This window comes from Apostichopus japonicus, chromosome 12, assembly GCF_037975245.1.
Source record: "Apostichopus japonicus isolate 1M-3 chromosome 12, ASM3797524v1, whole genome shotgun sequence".
NCBI classification, from domain to species: Eukaryota; Metazoa; Echinodermata; class Holothuroidea; order Aspidochirotida; family Stichopodidae; genus Apostichopus; species Apostichopus japonicus.
The window spans coordinates 2,665,980-2,686,270 of NC_092572.1; the positions used below are offsets into that span (position 1 = coordinate 2,665,980).

The following is a 20,291-nucleotide window of genomic DNA, read 5'->3' on the forward strand; positions in this document are numbered from 1 at the left end:
GAAACCAGAAAAAGTTCAGTTCAGTTTTACAATGAACAGGCTAATCGTCATATTACAGAACGGATAACTGGTTAATTATTTGGAGAATTGACCCGGTACAGAAGACCGATGTGGGGCTTACCCCATTCCACTTCCACCCCTACTTCGTTAAAAACTATACATTTGCATATTTGGTAACAAATTAACTTGTAATATGTGTTTCGTTAAGTTAAAGATTGAAGTCATTAACACCCTAAGAAATCATTGGAAAAACTAAACCACTGCTTTACGTAGATGGGAGTTAATCCTACGAATTGCTTATTTAAACGTTTATAAATCTCTCGAAAAGATCATTTGTTCGTTTTCCGTTCTCCGTTGAAGTCAGATAAAACAGTTTTCTGATAACGGCCGAAGTTGACGATGAAATTGAGGGCTTAACAAAAGAACAAAAAAACAAGTTCACCTCAAATAACAGGCGCATGAAATTACCCCTCAATTTCAGATTTTCATTTTCGTTTCTATATGTAGCGGTTGTTTTTGTGCATTTGTACAAACGATCAAGTACGTTATTATAGTTTCCTTGATTCCCAAGGTTGCTTTCAGTTTGTTATTTTAGCCTACAGTGTATAACGAAACAGATTCAATACTGTTAACGTATTATACTGTTTGTGGCGAACGTTTGCAATGGCTGCTATGCACACTGCAGAAGTACCACCCAAATTGCTTTTCTTCACCATGTTTGCATTCATAACAGTGAATGTAATGTTTCTGATAAATCCTTGTTCTGGTAAGTAATTTAAATTCCAGTAAAGTTTTGAAATAATGGGAAATTAAGGTTCTTGCTTAAAATGTTTCTTAGTTTGTAAATTCAGTGGCTTTGTTACAAAACCGTCTTTTAAATGGAAGTTAAATTCTATATTAACAGGGTAGTGGCAGTACCACATTCCTGTCTGCAGCAACTCTAGAAACGAATGAACCTAACTATACTGCAGCAAGAAGTGAAGCGACAAGCATTATAAGTCAGATCGCATGAATAAGGCATGGGGGGGGGGTCGGAAGTTCGGTGGGAATGAATTCGTTGCGTATCATTATCGCTAGTTTTACTGTATCGATAAACGATTCGTTTTAATGCTATTTTCTTTGCAGCAAATGTTGAAATATCTATTCCTGAAGGCAGTGTCATTCATCTGAACTTTAGTTTCAGCTATACTGGCTTTGGACTTATAGAATTGAGGCACAATGGCAACATTGTTTTTGTCAGACTTTCTGACATTACAGAGATTAATTCCAGAACACCTCCTTTGTTTTTTGATACATCCGACGGAATAACGAGCTTTACTATTACAGACTTTGTATCTCCGGACAGTGGCCAATACATCTGTTTGTTAAATAAAGAACAACAGGAACCTGTGTACGACCTATCATTAATTTGTAAGTAGCAATCTTATCATTTTGTTATTAAGATAAAAAAAAATGTACGAAGGTAGTTACCAGTTACTAAACTACTTGATCTTATGTCCAAGTTTTAGATAGTAAACGGAACAGTCAAATATTCATATTCACATATTTTTGTTGATAAATGCTGCTCAAAAAATCAAGAGAATCTCTTCAAAATTATAAAGACGTCTTTCCAAATTGTACTAACTTATTTAAGACGGATGCGTTTTGCGGCCACAGAAAAACATTTCCCGAAATTTCGGAAGAAACTTTTGAAATTACAAAGAGGTTTTTGAACATGCAAAATAACCACGGATACGTATTCCTGCAATATATATATATATATATATATATATATATATATATATATATATATATATATATATATATATATATATATATATATATATATATATGAATACACACACACATATATATATATATATACATATATATATATATATATATGTGCGTGTGCGTGTGTGTGTGTGTGTGTTGAGACCAGTGGAACACTAGTAGTTGTAACTCAGAGTTTCACGCGATCATCAGACAACAAGAGTTATATTGCATACATATATTCCGCTCTGTCCGCCAGACATAGGGCACTCTGCGCCAAGATAGACCCCAACCAACCAACCAACTCTCTCTCCACCTCTCTCTCCACCCACCTCTCTCTCCACCTCTCTCTCCACCTCTCTCCACCCACCTCTCTCTCCACCTCTCTCTCTCTCTCTCTCTCTCTCTCTCTCTATATATATATATATAGATACACAATATATATATATATATATATATATATATATATATATATATATATATATATATATATATATATATATATATATATATATAATAAAGAGCTGCCCCACCCCAAACTATGCTGGTCGCGCTGAGCTTATCGCGTTACGACGATGTTTCGAACACCATTACTCCCGTAATTCAACATACTTGCAAACCGATAAGCAATTTTCGACATATTAATAACATAATAGTTAAGCATGCAATGTGGTTTAATTTGACTATTTAAATGGAACAATTGTTGAAGTTCAGAGTATCAATCTGTGATATTTGTTAACATAATTAACGGAGTGATTGGTACCTGTTGAAAACAACTGGTTAAACAGGTACCTGTTGAAAACAAATGGTTTAACAGGTACCTGTTGAAAACAACTGGTTTAACGGGTACCTGTTGAAAACAACTGGTTTAACATGTACCTGATGAAAACAACTGGTTTAACAGGTACCTGTTACACCAGTTGCATTCAACAGGTACCAGTTGGTTTTAACAGGCATCTGTTAAACCAGTTGCTTTTAACAAATACAGGTACCAGTTGCTCTAAGCAGGTACCTGTTAACATGTAGTGAACAACAGGTACCTGTCAAGTTGAAACCGGTAAATTTTCGACGGTTCCGTGTTCATTGGATCATTACTGGTGTACGTTTTGTACTTTAACTTACACAATTTCAACTTGTAAAACACAAATTGTCATTGCTAGAGGCTAGAACAGGACATGGCTTGACAAAAGTAGGTGAACCGGGTAATATGGGGCTACAATGGCACAAACAAATAGTAAACTTTAATAGAACGAGGGTGCGCTATTGTTATGAGTTGTGGACAAGACAACATCTTGTTCTGTCCTCAAGATAAAATAATTTTGTTGGATGTCTAACCCATTGACTAATTGCAGGGCACCATAGCCGAAGCATGTTGGTTTGTTCAAATTTTGAGAGAGGGAGGGGGGGGGCTCAAATTTATGTCTCCACTTTAAGGCACATAATGGTGGATCGCCGTTGTCGGGGAAGGTTTATGAGGGGAGGGGTGGCTTGAAAATTTTTGTTTCTCAAAAAGGGCTATATGCAAAATGATGCTATCATTTCCTTTTTTTTTGCTCCCTTCGTTTTTTTCACCGTCGGATATCACGTCCCCAATTTTTTTGTTGAGGTACTCTTTCCCCTGCCCCCCTTCCCCCACCCTCGCTGGCTTTGTCACTGCAAAGATGTGGTATAACATATGTCTGATCACTGAATTGTTTATTCTATTTGGTACATTAAGGTAAAATGTAAAATTCACATAATTTATGAGAGAGCCCTTCCAGATAGTATATGAATACGTAGCATACACATACAACAAAAGATTGAGATGAGCTCGCATCTATATTTAGATCAGTGATTCATGATCTAAGAAAGTAAGACGCATATTGCCAAGTCAAGATCAAGATAAAAATAATTAATGTTTAAATTGTATTATGATTTAATCCTTTCTTATTTCCTGTTGTTTTAAATTTTTAATATAAATAAATGATATTTGTAATTTTCAGTGACATGAAACTTTCAAATTGGGAGGCCTAAGACAATTTTCTCAATTTTTTTGATAATCACATTTTGTACGAGGTCAAGTTGAACTTTGACTTCAACACCATATTCAATTTCGAAACCGAGAAGCAACGGCAGCTTGCATTGCACAGCGTAAGCATTGCTTGGCATAGTTTAATACGATCACTATAAGCAACTTTCAACTGTAAATCACCTAAGAAGATCTATAGAAGAATGGAAGTATTAACCGCCACCATCGGCCTACCTGTTGTTCCTTAAACTTTGAAGTAAAACTGTTTACCAGTCAAAACGTACTTTTACTAAAACGTCCCGTACCAAAACGTCCCCGCTTTTGGTCAAAACGTCCGCGTAAGTCAAAACGTCGACGTCTATCACATACGCCTACATTCACAAATGTGAATATATATTAACATTAAGTTATTATTTGGCTAAGTTGGCTTACATGAGCTAAATAAATCATGAAGGACTATCGTTTAGGGCAGAGACGGGGAAGGGGGCTAGGGCTTTAGCCGTAGTCTCCCTTCTAGACCATCAAAATATAAGAAGGCAGAATATATTCTGGAAAATAGTAGCAAAATCAGCAAACAATCACGAAAATCCAAAATATAAAGTGTCTTCAGAAAAAATAAGTAAAACGTATGTGCTCTAGGAAAATATCACTTTCATCCAGTCCGTCTCGCATAACGTTAATTGTTAGGCCACTGGCACAAAGTAGTTTTATGGTTAGCGTTACGCTACGCAGTACTTGTGACTGTTGTTAGGCTAGCGTTTCGCAATACACAAGTGCAATGACAGTGAGTAGCCTAGGTTCTCTACTGAGTACTGCAGTGCATACTCAACACAAAACTGTGCATTCTAAACACCGATTAACAATGTGTTTTGTGTGTATTGGGCTGGATTGAACAGTGGCACATAATCTTCAAATTTATTCCCAAACAAATGCTGGGACTAAGTCTCAACAGTTAATTTGAAGTCTACACTTATTTGGTAAAGATTTCCTTTAATTTCCTATGTGAATCTAAATGGGTAGGATATGTGATTTTGAATAAGCAAGGCTAGACCTTCAAACTTACAGTTACATTAGGCTGAACAAATTATAGTGGATAGTCACTGGTATTATATACTTCAGTACTAAATCAAAACGACCGAAAGACAAACTTAGTGCAACAAAGTACTGATTCTTCTCTAGCCAAGGTCTAAACAGGCTTGTTAAGTGAGCAAGTTAAATAACGATTAGGCCTATAAATAAGTTGGCTCAGTGCATTTTTGTTTCTAAAATTTTATATTTTTCGATCATAAAAACAATCAAAGATTTAGCCCATGTTTTATCTCTGTAGTCTGGGCATTTGATTCTGGTTGCAATGATGATGACACGTGGTTCAAATGTTCAGCTTTATACAGTCTGCTTCAAACTTTGGGATTGTTTTTTGAGACAATAGTGGAAGTGAAGCTCACATAACTTTATGGTGACAACTTAATTTCATTTTCTTCAAATGATGAATACTTCTGCTGTGCTGTTTCCTTTTTCCAGGAAGAATTGAAAAGCCAAATATCCAGGTCAAGGGTAAGGTTTTCTGTGATTTACGACACAAGTGTGGAGGCAACAACAGAGGAGGAGAACTGTGTTATATATGGCTTAAAGACAGTATGTTTTAAGATGATGTATTGGTACCCTACGCAGAACAAAAGAGTTTATCCGAGAGTCCAAAAAGCAAAGGAACAAGAACCATAGAGAAAAAGATGGGAGAGTGAGTTTAACTATTGTACCTGACTGTTTAATGATATTAAAGATACTTTTCATAACCTGTTTAAAAAAAACAGTCTGGTATATCATTTACGTGCAAGCTTTATAAGTTCGGCAACATTCTTACTGATTTGTGATCATGATTATTAAGCTTTGAAAAATAACTTGGTGTTATGCTGTGCAAAGCTCATAATTATTTGGTAAAGCTGCTATCCCTGGCTTATAATTTGAGGGACCTACTGTGGATTTAAATGTTGACCTCCCAATATACTATAAAAATTGTAATGTAAATGTATGTTTATGATAATGTGAGTTATCACGTGATATATCTGTATCTATGCTTACATGTATATCTTATTTTCTGTTCACAGGTCAATATTGGTGCAGATTTTTGGCTTCCCGAAAATAAGTGGGAGGCCATTTGTAGTTAAGAGAAACACTCTTTGTTCGTAAAGACTTTACTGGTGTCGATTTGGGGTACCAACGCTTTAAAACGAAAATCGTGAGGAACGCTTTCCCAAGATTCAACAGTGACAGAGATACAAAACCGCTGTTGTCTCCCGTGAAGGTTAATGCTATGAAAGGTTCGTCATTATGAAAATCTTCCAAACAAGTAACCATTTATATTACAATCTCATGAATTTTTCCAACCAAAAGATTGAGCGTACCCAAACTCTAAACCAAACCAAAATTGTCCGTCCAATGTTTAAAAACAAAAGCTAGCTTGCCCTTTTACCAAGGGCAACAGCTCAAATGCATGCAAAACAGAAGAGACATTCTTTGTTAGGTACATACATGAATAAGTTAATCTCTTCTAATTATAGAACCATCGTTGGGTGGTAGAAGTTCTTTAACATTATGTTCTTTAAGCTACCTTGATATTGCATTACTTTCTGATTATGATAGAATGCATAATTTCACTTGAAATTTCAAGTTTGTGCAATCATGTTAATTGTTGTTGGTAAGCATTCTACCTATATGTTGTTGTTATAGGTTCATGGTCTAACTCTAAAATACTTGTCAATGCTATAACTCCAAGAAAAAAGTTGCTTTAATTCATGGTGTATATTTTGCCCTTGGAGGGTTTCAGAACTTAGTGATTGTCATAATTCAAGAAACCATTTTTGCTTCAACTTTAAAGTACATCTTTCAATTAGGGGAGAAGGTTGTCCCTTTGGATTTGAGACAAAACAATGTACTTGGTTAGACGGTGATTACTAGTCCATACAGGCTGGATACCAACATAGATAAATATCGTGAAACATTCTAATCCCCAGAAAGTTTGAACTTAACTTTCCATGAAAGCATTCATCTAGCAATGCAAGAGGTTTTTTTTAAGTTTTAGGATCAAACTGTTGCTGTGAATCATGATGAGTCAATCTTAAGTGTTCATTCACTTTGTTTCTTGCAGAACAATTTATGGAGCGTTTGAAATAAAGCTGCAATTTACTGAGGAAGCTGCAAGGTTCAGCAAATCCATATCCGAGAAACTGGCATCAATCGTAAAACGAAGAAGGCCTTAAAACATTCCTGACATATACTATTTGTTTTCAATGGTTATTGCTTACCATTAAACAGTCTTGAGTTTTATTCAAACTGACAGCATATTGCTGTCACTGACAAGTTAACTTTTCAGAGGAATTTTTCCAGACAGTTCTTTTTTTTAAAGTGGGATTAAACCCCTATTTATTATTTTGTTTTAACAATTATTGTTTACCATTAGATGGTATTTAGTTTCTATTCAAATCCAGGAAATGGAAAGTATGTTGCTGTCACTAACAACTTAACTTTTCGATGGATATCTTCTGGACAGTTTTTGTTTCTTGAAAGCGGTTTAACCAACACTATTATAGACTGATGTTGAATTTTACTTGGCAAAGTCATCCATCCACTTTTGTCTTTTTTTTTTAAAGAATTAGCATTTCTAGTAATCAGTTTGTACAAATGCCATTACACAGTATTCAGATTTTTATTTAAACTCCAAAATAGACAGTATATTGTAGTCACATATGTGTTCCAGTTTAAATATGCTCAACAAATACATGCTTTGTAGGTAAATATTGTTTTATAAGATCTGATGGGTAGCCAACTTAAGAATGAATTCCCTTCTAAAGGTTACTGTCTGACTAGCTATTTATTATTGTCTGCCTAGCATGCAGAATTGCAGACTACATGGTTTGGTTATGCTAGTTATTGAATAACTTTATATATGCAGCTGTAACTTTTATTTTGATATAATGATTGGAAAAGAAAACCTTCATATTGTTTAAGCAGATAGAAGTTCCTTCTAACTTGCCACAGCAATGCATGGAATCATTGCTTTCATGAACATATTTAGCTGGTATTTCATAATATATGTGTTTTTTAATGCGTTATTTGAAAGTGTTTACTTGAGAAGTTTTCTTTCTTGTTAAAACTCCAAATTTATGTTTTCTTTTTCATTGCCCTCAACTTTGCATCATTGTGTAGTACTATACTTTTCCATTCATGTTTGGTCCATTAACTTGTCGTAACTATGTTGGAATAAAATGATATTTTCAGACTTATGTTTACAGTGATATTTACTCCTCAGTTGAAAGTTTTCCATCGCCTTTACTTGCTTGTGAAGTATTGGACCTACATCATGTGCAACTGTAAAGGGTAATTTTACACTGCTGAAACTCATCGCCACCTGTTTTTACCAGATAAACTTGTTGAAAACAAATGAACTTGTGTTAAATCCTACTTAGTAGTTACCAGTTGAAACTTTAGTTGAAACCTTTTAAAACATTCCTGTTAATACATGTTCTTACCTGTTGAAACCTTTTTAATACCAGTTAAGACCTGTTGGAAACAGTTACCTGTTACCCCTGTTGAAAACAGTTGAAACCTGTCCATACAGTATGTTACTACTATTTAACCTGTTGTGCCTGTTGAAAACAGTTGAAACCTGTTAATACCATTTATTACCTGTTAATACCAGTTAAAAGCTGTTGCACCTGTTGAAAACAGTTAAAAACATGTTAACACAATTTAATACCTGTTCATACCAGTTGAAAGCTGTTGCGCCTGTTGAAACCTGTTGAAAACAGTTGGAACCTGTTAATACTAGTTAATGCCTGTTAATACTAGTTTAAAAGCTGTAATGCCTGTTGAAAACAGTTGAAACCTGTTAATACCAGTTAAAACCTGTTATTACCTGTCACCAATACCAGTTGCAACAGGTACCTGTTAAAACCAGTTCAACAGGTATTAACTGGAATTTTCACCTGGGATATGAGGTACACTCATTTCGCTCAAGTTAAGAGATATGGTTCTGCTAAGGTACAGCGTTGGTCATATCGACCCGTCGAATGCGAATTCCGGCTTGTCGAGACATTATCTTTCGTCCATTTTTCTCGTTTGTTGTATTTTTTAGTCAATTTGGAAGAAACAATTATTCGATTCTTTAAAGTGTAATGATACGTGAAGGTTTGCGTTTCGCGTGACGGAAAACCAGGGGGATTATTGCTTATGTTATTGTTACATCGCATCAAAAATATATGAAAATAATAAGGAGCATGTAGAGTGACGCATATTGGTATCACGCCTAGTCAAAAATCTAGATCGGTGTTTATTTTAAAGTATAAAATATCAATATTTATTTATGCATTGTCTAACAGTCTATGATGCCATACATGGACTACAGAACGACTGTTTTTAACTTACAGCTAGACTAGCAGTGCTGCAGGAAAATATGTATCCCAGTTGAATCCCAGTTGAATAATTGTTATAAAGTTACCTCGCTACCTTGGCGGTAAAGTCAATTTTTTTTCTCTCGTTTTCATACAGTTCCGCCAACTATGTTTCTCCAGGTTATAGACAGTAAAAATGTTGCGATAGGACACTTGGTAGAACTACAAAGTAATATTGCTGTTATATGTACTGCTGTGGGAGCAAAACCGCGGATGACTTTATCCTGGACAATCGGGAACGAGAGTAAAAATGCTTCCTCATCCAGTGTCACAAATGATAACATTTTGTTTAATACAACATCTGTTCTGCATCACGTACCGACAAACGAACAAGAAAATATCTCGTGTACGGCTAATTTTGATGGACACAAGTCGGATACAAGCTACCATACGTCAGTAACGCTGAACACATACGGTAAGCAGACAACGAAAGACTAGTGGAATAAAACGGGTTTCAGTACATTTGGGGGAAATGAAAGTATTACTTTAACAAGGAAGGCACCCGCTCAAACATAAAAAAATTGATATTGAGATGAACAAGCTGGCTGACCTTAAAAAATCTCACCTTTAAATGTTAACTTATAACGTTGGTTCCTTTTATACAGAGCACGATTATTTGATTGTTCAAAATGTAATAAAACGTGGTGGTTTACGTTTCAAGTGACAAAAACACGAGGGAGCATCGTACATGTTATGTTACATCGCACGAAAAATGTATGTACACAATAAATATCTTGTAAAGTGACGCACATTGGTATTAGGCCCAGTCACAAAGCTAGATCCGTTTTTCTGAAGTATAAAATATCAAAATGTATTAAATTTGTTATTTGTGCATTGCGCAACAGTCTATGATGTGATGCTATAGGCCTACATGGACTACAACAGCGACTGATTTTAACTTACTGCTTCAATATACTAGCAGTACTGCAGGAAAAATATGTATCACAGTTGAATACCAGTAGAATAATTGTTTATAGTTCTTTCTACCTTGGCGGATAAGTAATACTTTTCTCTCGTTTTAATACAGTTCCGCCAACTATGTTTCTCCAGGTAATAGACAGTAAGAATGTTGCAATAGGACAATGGGTAGAACAAAAAAATAGTATTACTGTTATATGTACTGCTGTGGGAGCAAAACCACGGATGACTTTATCCTGGACAATTAGGAACGAGAGTAAAAATGCTTCCTCATCCAGTGTCACAAATGATAACATCTTGTTTAATACAACATCTATTCTGCATCACGTACCGACAAACGAACAAGAAAATATCTCGTGTACGGCTACATTTGGTGGACGCAAGTCGGATACAAATTACTATACGTCAGTAACGCTGAACACATACGGTAAGCAGAAAACGAAACACTAGTGAAAAGACGGGTTTCAGTACATTTGGGGAGGGGGGAGAGAGATGAAAGTATTACTGTAACAAGGAAGGCACCCTCTCAAACATGCAAAAAAAGGTACTGAAATGAACAAGCAGGCTCACCTTAGAAATTCTCACCTTTAAATGTAAACTTATAACGTTAGTTCCTTTATACAGAACACGGTATGTGTTTCGAGTGTCTTTAAAGGTGTATTCCGGTGGCAGAAACGCAACAATTACCTTAAGAGAGGAAAATATTGGTAAGGGAAATCTCCATATCAATATCTTTTCCCAATAACTCGAAATATGGTTGGTTACATGGAACATGGTTTAACTGGGTAAACCCTCTTTCACTTCAGTTAGTGGAACACAGTATAGGTGGTCTGTGACGTCATCGTGGCAGATATTCTTCAAAAAACTTTACTCTCCAAACATAATTTTCTTGTTCATTTACCCTTCAAATGTATTGGAGTGCATGCTTAGCTGTCAACGTTATCTATAATGTAAAATGATATCAAAATGAACTAACTTTTGGAAATGTTATATCCTTCATAAACATTTTAAGTACTTACTGTGCTATTGCCCGATGTAACCACAATTTTAATTTAATTTAAAAGGTTTAACATATTGGTGTTGTTCAATTTTATACTAAAATACTTTCAGATAAATTGTTTATTTCTCTTAACGGTTTAAAATTTAAAAATAGTTGATACATTATTTTAAGACATTTAACGTTATTTTGATTTCAGTTGTACCGACAGATCTATCAATTATAATTAATGACCAAGATTATTTTGATACGGTTCATCTTCCGGACAATGACACTCTTGTGAAAGTTACGTTCCGTTCTTTTGGAGGAAGACCATACTCATCGTTATCCTGTAAACTGAGTGATCCTAACTCCAGCATGACCGACAGGAATATATCAGGAATACAGGATTATACCAGACATGGAAACATTTTCAACCTGTCTCTGTCGTTTCAATTTTTCCTTCTGACACAAGAAACTACGATATTCTGTCTTAGTAAATTACAAGAAGTTGATATAAAAATTAATGTATCAAGGAAAGTCACACTACCTGGTGAGTAAAAAATAAAACACACCGGGCGGATTAAGAAACAAGCCCCCCACCCCTAACTTCATGAAATTTTTGGTAAAAACCCATACTTTTTTACAAAGTGTTCTTATAAACCCTTACTTTGTACCTATATGTGTCCTTAAACATCGCTGTTTTGGTGTTATTGTTGGTATCTACAAATACTTTTGATGTGAATCAACTCTTTTCCAAATTATTTCATTTTCAAATAAGCATACATATCACTGTATTGCATTTTTATTATTTTCCAAGTTTCTGAACTGCCTTTTGTATCCGTAATACCACGCATCACTACTAAGGCATCAATAGATGGTTATATTCAGTGGGTAATTATTGGGACAGTGGCTCTCCTCATCAGCCTCTTTATCGTTAGCTGTTCCATAATAATCAAGAAATGCAAATGTGAGTAGCCTATACCGCTTTCATCCATCCATCCATAAAGTAAAATAAAAGTATTTTACGTCATTATGAGAGGAAATAGTAAAATTACAACTCTCGAGGACTCATCAAGTTTAATATCACTGAGTTTATGTTATCACCTTGCCCACGTGATGGTAAACAAAACATTTCCCTCCCTTCCCTCATTCCCTCCCTTCCCTGCCTCCCCAAAAACACAGTCGTTGTAAAAATGGAGGTGAACTAAATAAGTGCCAGTCTTCCATCATCAATCAAATCAATTATACGCTTATTTTATACACGATATCGCTGGCTTCTCAGATAAGTGTGAGGATAGAAAAGAATCTCTATCAAAAATTCATTCTATGGCTCTCTCTCTTGCAGTCTCCAGGAGGGCTAGCCTATCGACGTAAGTTAAAAATATGTTCACACATAATTACTGACATTTCTTTTGGAAAAGAATTTTTTCCTACTATAAATAAATGTGAAATATGCTAACTCTTATAGCTTTGTGCAACAGCTTACATTAATGAGGTTGCCTAAATTAAATGTAGGCTATTTTTCACTATCAATTTGTGATACAATAAAGCTTCATATATTTATTGATGTCATTCCTTCCAGAAATATCGGTGCTGCATCGGATGGACGAGCAAACGTTGAGATGACACATTTAGATCAACCAATCGACCAATCAAGTAACTAAACTCATTTTGTATAGCTTTACATGACACTCGCTCAATATAATAATCAATTCAAAATTTTGTATATGTCAAACTCCAACATTTCATTAGGATGATTATACATCATTCCGGCAACAATAAAATGTTGTACATCTCCAATAAACGATGAAAATCCACATAAACTATAAATCAGGCTACGTACAAATGTGACTTTTGTTAATACTAGCGAGCCAAACATTCATACTGGATCTCACTAACAGGCTGACCTGGTCTCAGATCTATGTTCTCTCTCTTACTCTTTCGTGTCAAAAACCAAACAAGTTTCTGCTTTTCAACAGGTCTGGGGAAAACTCTTCCTAAGAAGAAACCACAGTAAGTTATTATAAATAACATTTACAGATAACAAATAATAAAGTATCATATAGTTGTTGTGTGAAACGATCCGACATGCTTCTCTGTTTATTTAGAAATTATCGATGTTGCCTACATATGTTAGGGACGCCATTGAGGAATGGCCAAGTAGACAATCCAATGCTTCAGTGAGAAAAAAAGCTTTGGATGTGGCAGTTAAATGCTTCTTCGATATTGAACGTGGAGGACCACTATTTGACTTGTTAGCATTTTAAGTGGGCAGTACGGATAACCTAATAGGAATGAGAAATAAAGGGCATGATGGTATTTTTTCATTTACATAACTGATGTAGCCAGCTGGTGTACAGCTAAGCTTAATGAATTGCGGAATGTTGTGCATTGCGTTTACTTTTATAAACTCCCAACCCTCCCCACCCCCACTAAATCTTCGTGGGCTAAAAAGAAAGAGTAATAAGTGTACTGTTTGATTTTCTTTTCTAATTTATTGTTTTATTGAAGATCAGAGTTACCTGACATACCAACTGAAGAGCAAATTTCTCAGCATTCTGAAAGCAGCGAGAGCAGTAAGTCATCTATCTCAAATAAACAAAGTGACAGTTCTCATAGTCTAAAAGTGTTTTAAATGTATGTAGTTACTGACCATCGCTAACAGAACATCTCACAAACCTCAGATAGCTTGGGACTTTCATCAATTCAGTCAAACATTATTACTGTATGTCTAGAATGTTTTTTTTTGGGTCTCTTTCCAGATTATTATGCAGCAACCAAGGACAGTCCTTGTCGAGAAAGAATGTTTAATGAAAAAGACATTTGTCTCGTATTAAAAATGAAGAAAGGGAGGATCTATGACAGATGGATGGGAACAATAACTGTCTCTCGTGACGTCAGTAAATGTGTTGTATTAACTGCTTTAGGAGGTAGGATACCGCCAATATTATCTTCTATGATGTCACAGAATATTTTTGAGGGAGTCCTTCCATCACATACATTCTCTCTTTCATGCAGGCATGAGAAGGGGGAGCGGGGGGGGGTGCTCAATTGTTAACTAGGGTACCCGGTGAATAAAGAATAAAAAATAATTAATGTCTCAAGTTCATAACTTACAAAATGAAAAGAAGACTTCTAAAAGGGAACACGGTGATGTCATTGTCACCTGAACGCGACGTAAGACTTTCATTTCGGTTGCTTTTGATAATGTAACATTGCGTCCTAAAGGTTTATATGTATTTTTTACATTATTTCAGTTACAATCAAATCAACTCAAGTATTTATTAATTTGTTATTTCAGATGGTGCTGTGAAAAACAAGGATGTTCATTGGGATGATTTTGTCAAGAGAACGTTAGATCTTCCTAAAACAAATCATCTTGTGAAAATTGAGGGAATTGGCATTGAAAAAAGTGAGACATTATTCATTCTTAAAATGATTTCATCGATATGTGATAAGGTCTGAGACAGTTTCGCTATATTTTATGCTTGCGCTCATTTCTCTCCTTACATACCGAAGGCTTGGTATTGTAAATTGACCTTGCTTTGACCTTGTTGCTAGACATTGCTTTGGCATTGTAGCTTGACCTTGCTTTGACCTCAAGATCTTTGAATATTATTTTGCTTTATTTTGAAAACTACAATTTAGTTAACTTTAAACTTCAAATCAAAATTTCAACTTCCGATTTTAAATGGTTGCACTAACGTGCGAATAGGCTACGCTCATTGTTATATTGCTAATTTCACATCACGATAAGTAATGCTGAAACCCTATTCAATGCATTTCTAAAAAAATGAAATGACCGGTAAAGCTAAAATGAAATATAGTTGCTGTCAGCGTGCAACTATGATATCACGTCTGGCTTAGGTGTTTGTTGAAAGTTCATGAATGGTAAAAACTGTTTTAGTTTCAGTTATCAGTCGTCAGTTTCAGTTATGTGGAAATTTCATCAGAAGTCTTATCATATGTTCCTCTTTCATCCGCCACAAAAGTAAATTTCTACCTGGACTATGTTTTCAATTTCTTTAGAATCACGTTGTTTGACTGGCTGAAAATAATGGATAATAACAATTGCAAGCGTACACTATATACTTTATAGACAGTTAATATGATCTTGTAGTAGAAAGTGTCATTAAGGTGCAATAATTAGTTCAATAAATTGTTCATCATTATTTTCTCTTGTATTTTATTTTGTATACTATTAGGTTTCCTTTATCTTATCACCGAACATCTTGTATGTGATCCACTGGATAGCATTATAACGGGTGATTCCAGTATGCAGGGAGAGGTAACTACTATCATGTCGGTGACAGAAGTTATGGAAATATTAGCGGGCATACTGGAAGGAATGGAAATCTTACAGTCTTATGGAGTAAGTTGATTCTTGAATATGACGTACCGTATACAATGACTTGCCATGTTGTATTGTAATGTAGTGTGATATGATGTGATTTAATGCGTTGCAATGTGATGTGGTATGATATTCTATGTAATATTGTGTTATGATGTACATGACTTAACAGAGACATTCATTACGAAAGCAACAAAATGTATATAATTCTATCTATTTGTGACATTTTGTTCTAGTTTCTCCATCCTGGTTTATCAACAAAGAAGATTTTGTACACCAAACAAGGACAATGTAAATTGTATGATTTCTGTCTCGCCGAAGATGCACCAAAGATAATAGCATTCAAGACAACACAGGTAAACAATAAACTTCTTAATGAATGGTTCTCGTCATGTGCTAAACTCTTCTTAAACTGAGTAACACAACGAGACGTCCTCCTTGTTGTCTTATTGATAACTGTCTGCATGATTTTATCGGAAATAATAAGTAAACGTTTAAATTATGAGGGGAAAAACTCATTAGGTCAACATTACGGGAGGGTTCCTCTTTTCTGGCCCTTATATATAAAATTAATTGTGAACCCCTGCAATTTACTCGTTCTAGTTAGCTTATATAAAAGACGGGTTGATTTCTGGTGTTAGTTACACTTACAAAATCGAGACTTATACAATCTGTAAATAAGTTTCCACAGTTTATGAATGATAAACTAATTGTAATTTTTTGGTATCACTATGCCATAACTGACTCAATCATTGATAATTGCAATGACAACTTTTCCTGTTGTAGTAGAACAGTCGTATACTTTGCCTTTACCTCTTATATTGTAAAATTGAATTTCTTATATCTATGATAAGTGTAATTTATGTCGACAATACACTTCTAAAATTTAGTATGTCTACATATACATTACACGCATACATCAATGGAGAATGAAGTTAACACATCTCTTTCTGCACGGATGGGGGATGGTGAGATGGTGGGGGGTAATACCAACATCCCCGACATTTTTGAATACATATCTGTAAACAAATATCCTTTTATCTACAGAATGGTTTCAAAAACCTTAAATCTGTTCCCTCCTGAAGCTTTGTTTCGGAGTGAATATACAACCGAGAGTGATGTATGGGCTACAGCTATTGTTATATGGGAGGTCATAGCAGATGGTAAATCATTCTTATATAAAACTGCTTGAACCTTGCAGTGTTATATAATCATGATGATATTACACCGATTGAATATTGCAGTATTATATATTCAATTTTTAATTATACTGATTAAATCTTGCAGTGTTATACAATTATTATTACATTGCACTGATTGAATCTTGCAGTGTTATATGATCATTATTATATCACACCGATTGAATATTTCATTGTTATTTAATCATTATTATATTACAGTGATTCAATCTTGCAGTGTTATACAATCATTATAACGCTGATCGAATCTTGCAGAGTTACATCATCATTATTATATAACAGTGATTGAATCTTGCAGTGTTATATATTCATTGTTATATTACACTGATTGAATCTTGCAGTGTTATTTAATCATTATTAGATTACATTGATTGCATCCTGCAGTGTTATTTATTCATTATTAAACTGATTGCATCTTGCATTGTTATATAATCATCATTATGTTACACTGATCGAATCTTGTAGTGCTCATAATCATTAATATATTACACTTATTGATGCTTACAGTGGTATATACTCATTATTATATTACACTGATCGAACCTTGTAGTGTTATTTAATCATTATTTTATTACACTGATTGAATCTTACAGTATTATATATTCTTTTATTTTGATTGCAAGCGTTCTTTTGGAAACGTTGTACATTTGTTTGTCTGATTGTCTGACTGTCAGCCGGACACACTATATGAAACCATGGAAATTGTGTACGCACAAACTTTGAGTTTGGAATCGGATTGGGCTGTGATATATATCTTTTTAAATAGATCGTGGTTATTGTCATACTATCAAAACCACATAATCTATAAATATTCATTGTGTTGATTCTTATAGGAAAGCCGCCTTTCTCCGTCGATAAAGAGATCAAACCTGGTGATAATATCATCGCTCCTAATTTACTATGGCCAGAAAGGTTTCTACAGTTAAGGTTGGTATTGCCATAACACAAATGATATCTTGTTCTTGGGGTCACTTCCGTAGGGTAAGTCCGCTGATTGGGTCTTGTTTATTATACATTCGATTAATACATAAAAAACAAAAACATCGTCAACATGGGTATTTTACATTTGACAGTGTAAAGTGAAGATATTTCAGTCTCGCACACATATGTGGGTTAAATAAATACTTGTCAATGTACTATATTTTTTTGCTTCTCCATGTTTTTCTTAGAAACCTTGTTCTGTTTGAATGCTTGAATGAAAACTGTGCTCTAAGGCCATCCATCCATGCGCTAAAAGCTTCCTTTAAAACGGTTCGTATAATAATAGCTAAATAATTTATAACAGTTAAAGTCATGTTTCATTAAATGACTGATTTACCATATGACTAAACGCATCCGTTTCAGAAGGAATACATTCCATTCTTTTGGTCATACTGCATGATATTAAAAAACTTTATGCTTAGTATTTATTCATTAATGAAAGTAAATTGTATTTAGTTAAGTTTCGATTAAAAATGTTGGATGAATTTAATGAAAATTTGAACCTATTTCTGTCAGACGAACTTTAGTTAAATTTAAAACTACATAACAGTTTTTTTTTTATTGTTTTAAGACATATCGTTATTTCCATCAAGTAATACACGAAAATAATTCGTTTTTTAATCACCTTGAGAATAATTACAAGGCGTTTATGATTGACAGGGCTGTAACAGAGCTGCTGCTTGCAAGCCCTTTATAAAATAACATGGCTATGTTAAAGACAAAAACAAAAGGATATACAAAATTTCAACAGTAAAATATACCTTTCATTCTGTTATTGCTTTTTAACTTATATATGCGATGTTGATTATTGATAATATTTTTACTTTTTAACAGATTTTCGAGAAATTGATTGACCACAGCTTTTACGAGATCCCAAAATCAACTTTATATACACCAATGGGTGCAAGTTACGTCGAAGAATATTAACGACAATTGTTTCCTTACAATATGAATTTACCATTATTTATAACCGATATAAGCCATACATTGAACTGTGCATGTTTATAGCTAAGACTTCATTTAATCGATACTTTAAGTTTAACTGAACATACAATTATCTCAAACGCGGCTTACTGTGACAGACAAAATATGATGTGTTAATAAATATTAAATTTGAATTCAACACATTTGACTACGTTTCATATATTTGTTGTGGTTATCACATCCGACCAATGATGCCCATCTTCTTGAGGTCTTACACTGAGATAACTCACAACGCCAGACATCTTTCTGTAGCCTATGTAGAACATCACCAGTATAGCCGTTACATATTTGGTTTTTTATGTATGGTAAGAGGCGTTTAAGTTAGATATTTGGATTCGTTTATGTGGCAAGAGACGTTACAGTTATATATTTGGGTTTGTACATATGGTAAGAGGCATTTAAGTTATGTATTTGGGTTTGTATATGCAGTAAGAGGCGTTCAAGTTATTTATTTGGGTTTGTATATGGTAAAAGGCGTTTAAGTTATATATTTGGGTTTGAATATATCGTAAGAGGTATTTAAAATATATATTTGGGTTCGTATATATGATAAGATGCGTTTAAGTTATATATTTGGGTTTGTATATATGGTAAGATGCGTTTAAGTTATATATTTGGGTTCGTTTATGTGGTAAGAGAGGTTAAAGTTATATATTTGGGTTTGAATATATGGTAAGAGGCATTTAAGTTATATATTTGGGTTCGTATATGCGGTAAGAGGCGTTCAAGTTATATATTTGGGTTTGTATATATGGTAAGATGCGTTTAAGTTATATATTTGGGTTTGAATATGGTAAGAGGCTCTTAAGTTATATATTTGGTTTTGTATATACAGTTTTTTATCATTTAGCCGATGATATACCCAATCTAGTTGTACATTATATATCGCGGTATTTACCCAGTTTGCATCTTTATTAAGCGCGGATAAAGATCCAACATGTTTCACAGTCCTCTGTTTTCCGGTTAATACATAATCTTAGAAACCGGATGACGTCATAAAATCTGTACAGATGACAAGAAATGAGATACTGTGACAGAGGAGTTTGAAAGAAAGAATGATTAGGATGTGCCATGATGGGGTAACACTGACCAAGTTATTATTTAAGCAAATTAAATACTATCACATGACATACAACAACAATAAACATGTTTGGGAGCAAACGATTACAGCTAGATGTGATGAACAGTATACCAAAGTAGCCAAAAGCCAGAACCCTCTCCCCTTCTTCGCCGTGCAGATCGACTATGCCCTTATGTCCTTAGGCTTCAAGCATTTACCACCCATTGTTAAATGTATGATACCATCCATGGTTTATTTCGATATTGGTAATTTTGATTCCTTCACATTTTCCAAGCACCTGATTTTGAGAATGGGGAACCAAATCCTCTCCCTTTGCCATCTCCCCTACCTTTACATTATATACCTGAAATAACACTCTTTTGGTTGACACAAACACTTGTAGACATTAATACAACGAAAAAAATCCATCCTGTAAGGTTCCACGTAACAAACTTTGTCAGCAAAACTTTTTATTTAAGTTTGATCAAAATGGCGAACCAGTAATATGTTTAATTTCCCCAATACCATGATAGATTCTGCTTTCTGTGCATGCCCATAATTGTAACATGATACTACACATGGGTCATGCTGTGAGATGCTGTTAGCAAAATC

At 34.4% G+C, this 20,291-nt stretch overlaps 1 protein-coding gene across 4 annotated transcripts; it reads left to right on the plus strand.

Moving 5' to 3' along the window:
• Positions 1-572: 572 nt before the first annotated feature.
• On the plus strand, positions 573-18,558 carry LOC139976784 (uncharacterized). 4 transcript variants are annotated; one of them, XM_071985553.1, is made up of 18 exons: positions 573-766; positions 1,327-1,410; positions 9,305-9,622; positions 10,235-10,552; positions 11,322-11,654; positions 11,922-12,071; positions 12,450-12,474; positions 12,687-12,760; positions 13,084-13,117; positions 13,616-13,680; positions 13,867-14,034; positions 14,406-14,516; positions 15,310-15,476; positions 15,692-15,811; positions 16,541-16,618; positions 17,488-17,581; positions 17,824-17,905; positions 18,470-18,558. In XM_071985553.1, exons 1-15 carry the CDS (start codon positions 664-666, stop codon positions 16,610-16,612), a joined length of 2,142 nt encoding a protein of 713 aa, XP_071841654.1. In that variant the 5' UTR covers positions 573-663; the 3' UTR covers positions 16,613-16,618; positions 17,488-17,581; positions 17,824-17,905; positions 18,470-18,558. The 4 variants fall into 4 exon arrangements, with proteins under 4 accessions (XP_071841654.1, XP_071841653.1, XP_071841652.1 ...); XM_071985552.1 differs by having other exon boundaries at positions 574-766; positions 1,126-1,410; positions 16,503-16,618; XM_071985551.1 differs by having other exon boundaries at positions 574-766; positions 1,126-1,410.
• Positions 18,559-20,291: the final 1,733 nt, after the last annotated feature.

Bases quoted from the DNA above. Each gene is read 5' to 3' on its own strand.
- LOC139976784 (XM_071985551.1), top strand. From the start codon at position 664: ATGGCTGCTATGCACACTGCAGAAGTACCACCCAAATTGCTTTTCTTC. The intron at 9,623-10,234 runs GTAAGCAGACAA...GTTTTAATACAG, and splicing joins AGTAACGCTGAACACATACG to TTCCGCCAACTATGTTTCTC. The intron at 14,517-15,309 runs GTGAGACATTAT...GTATACTATTAG, and splicing joins GGGAATTGGCATTGAAAAAA to GTTTCCTTTATCTTATCACC.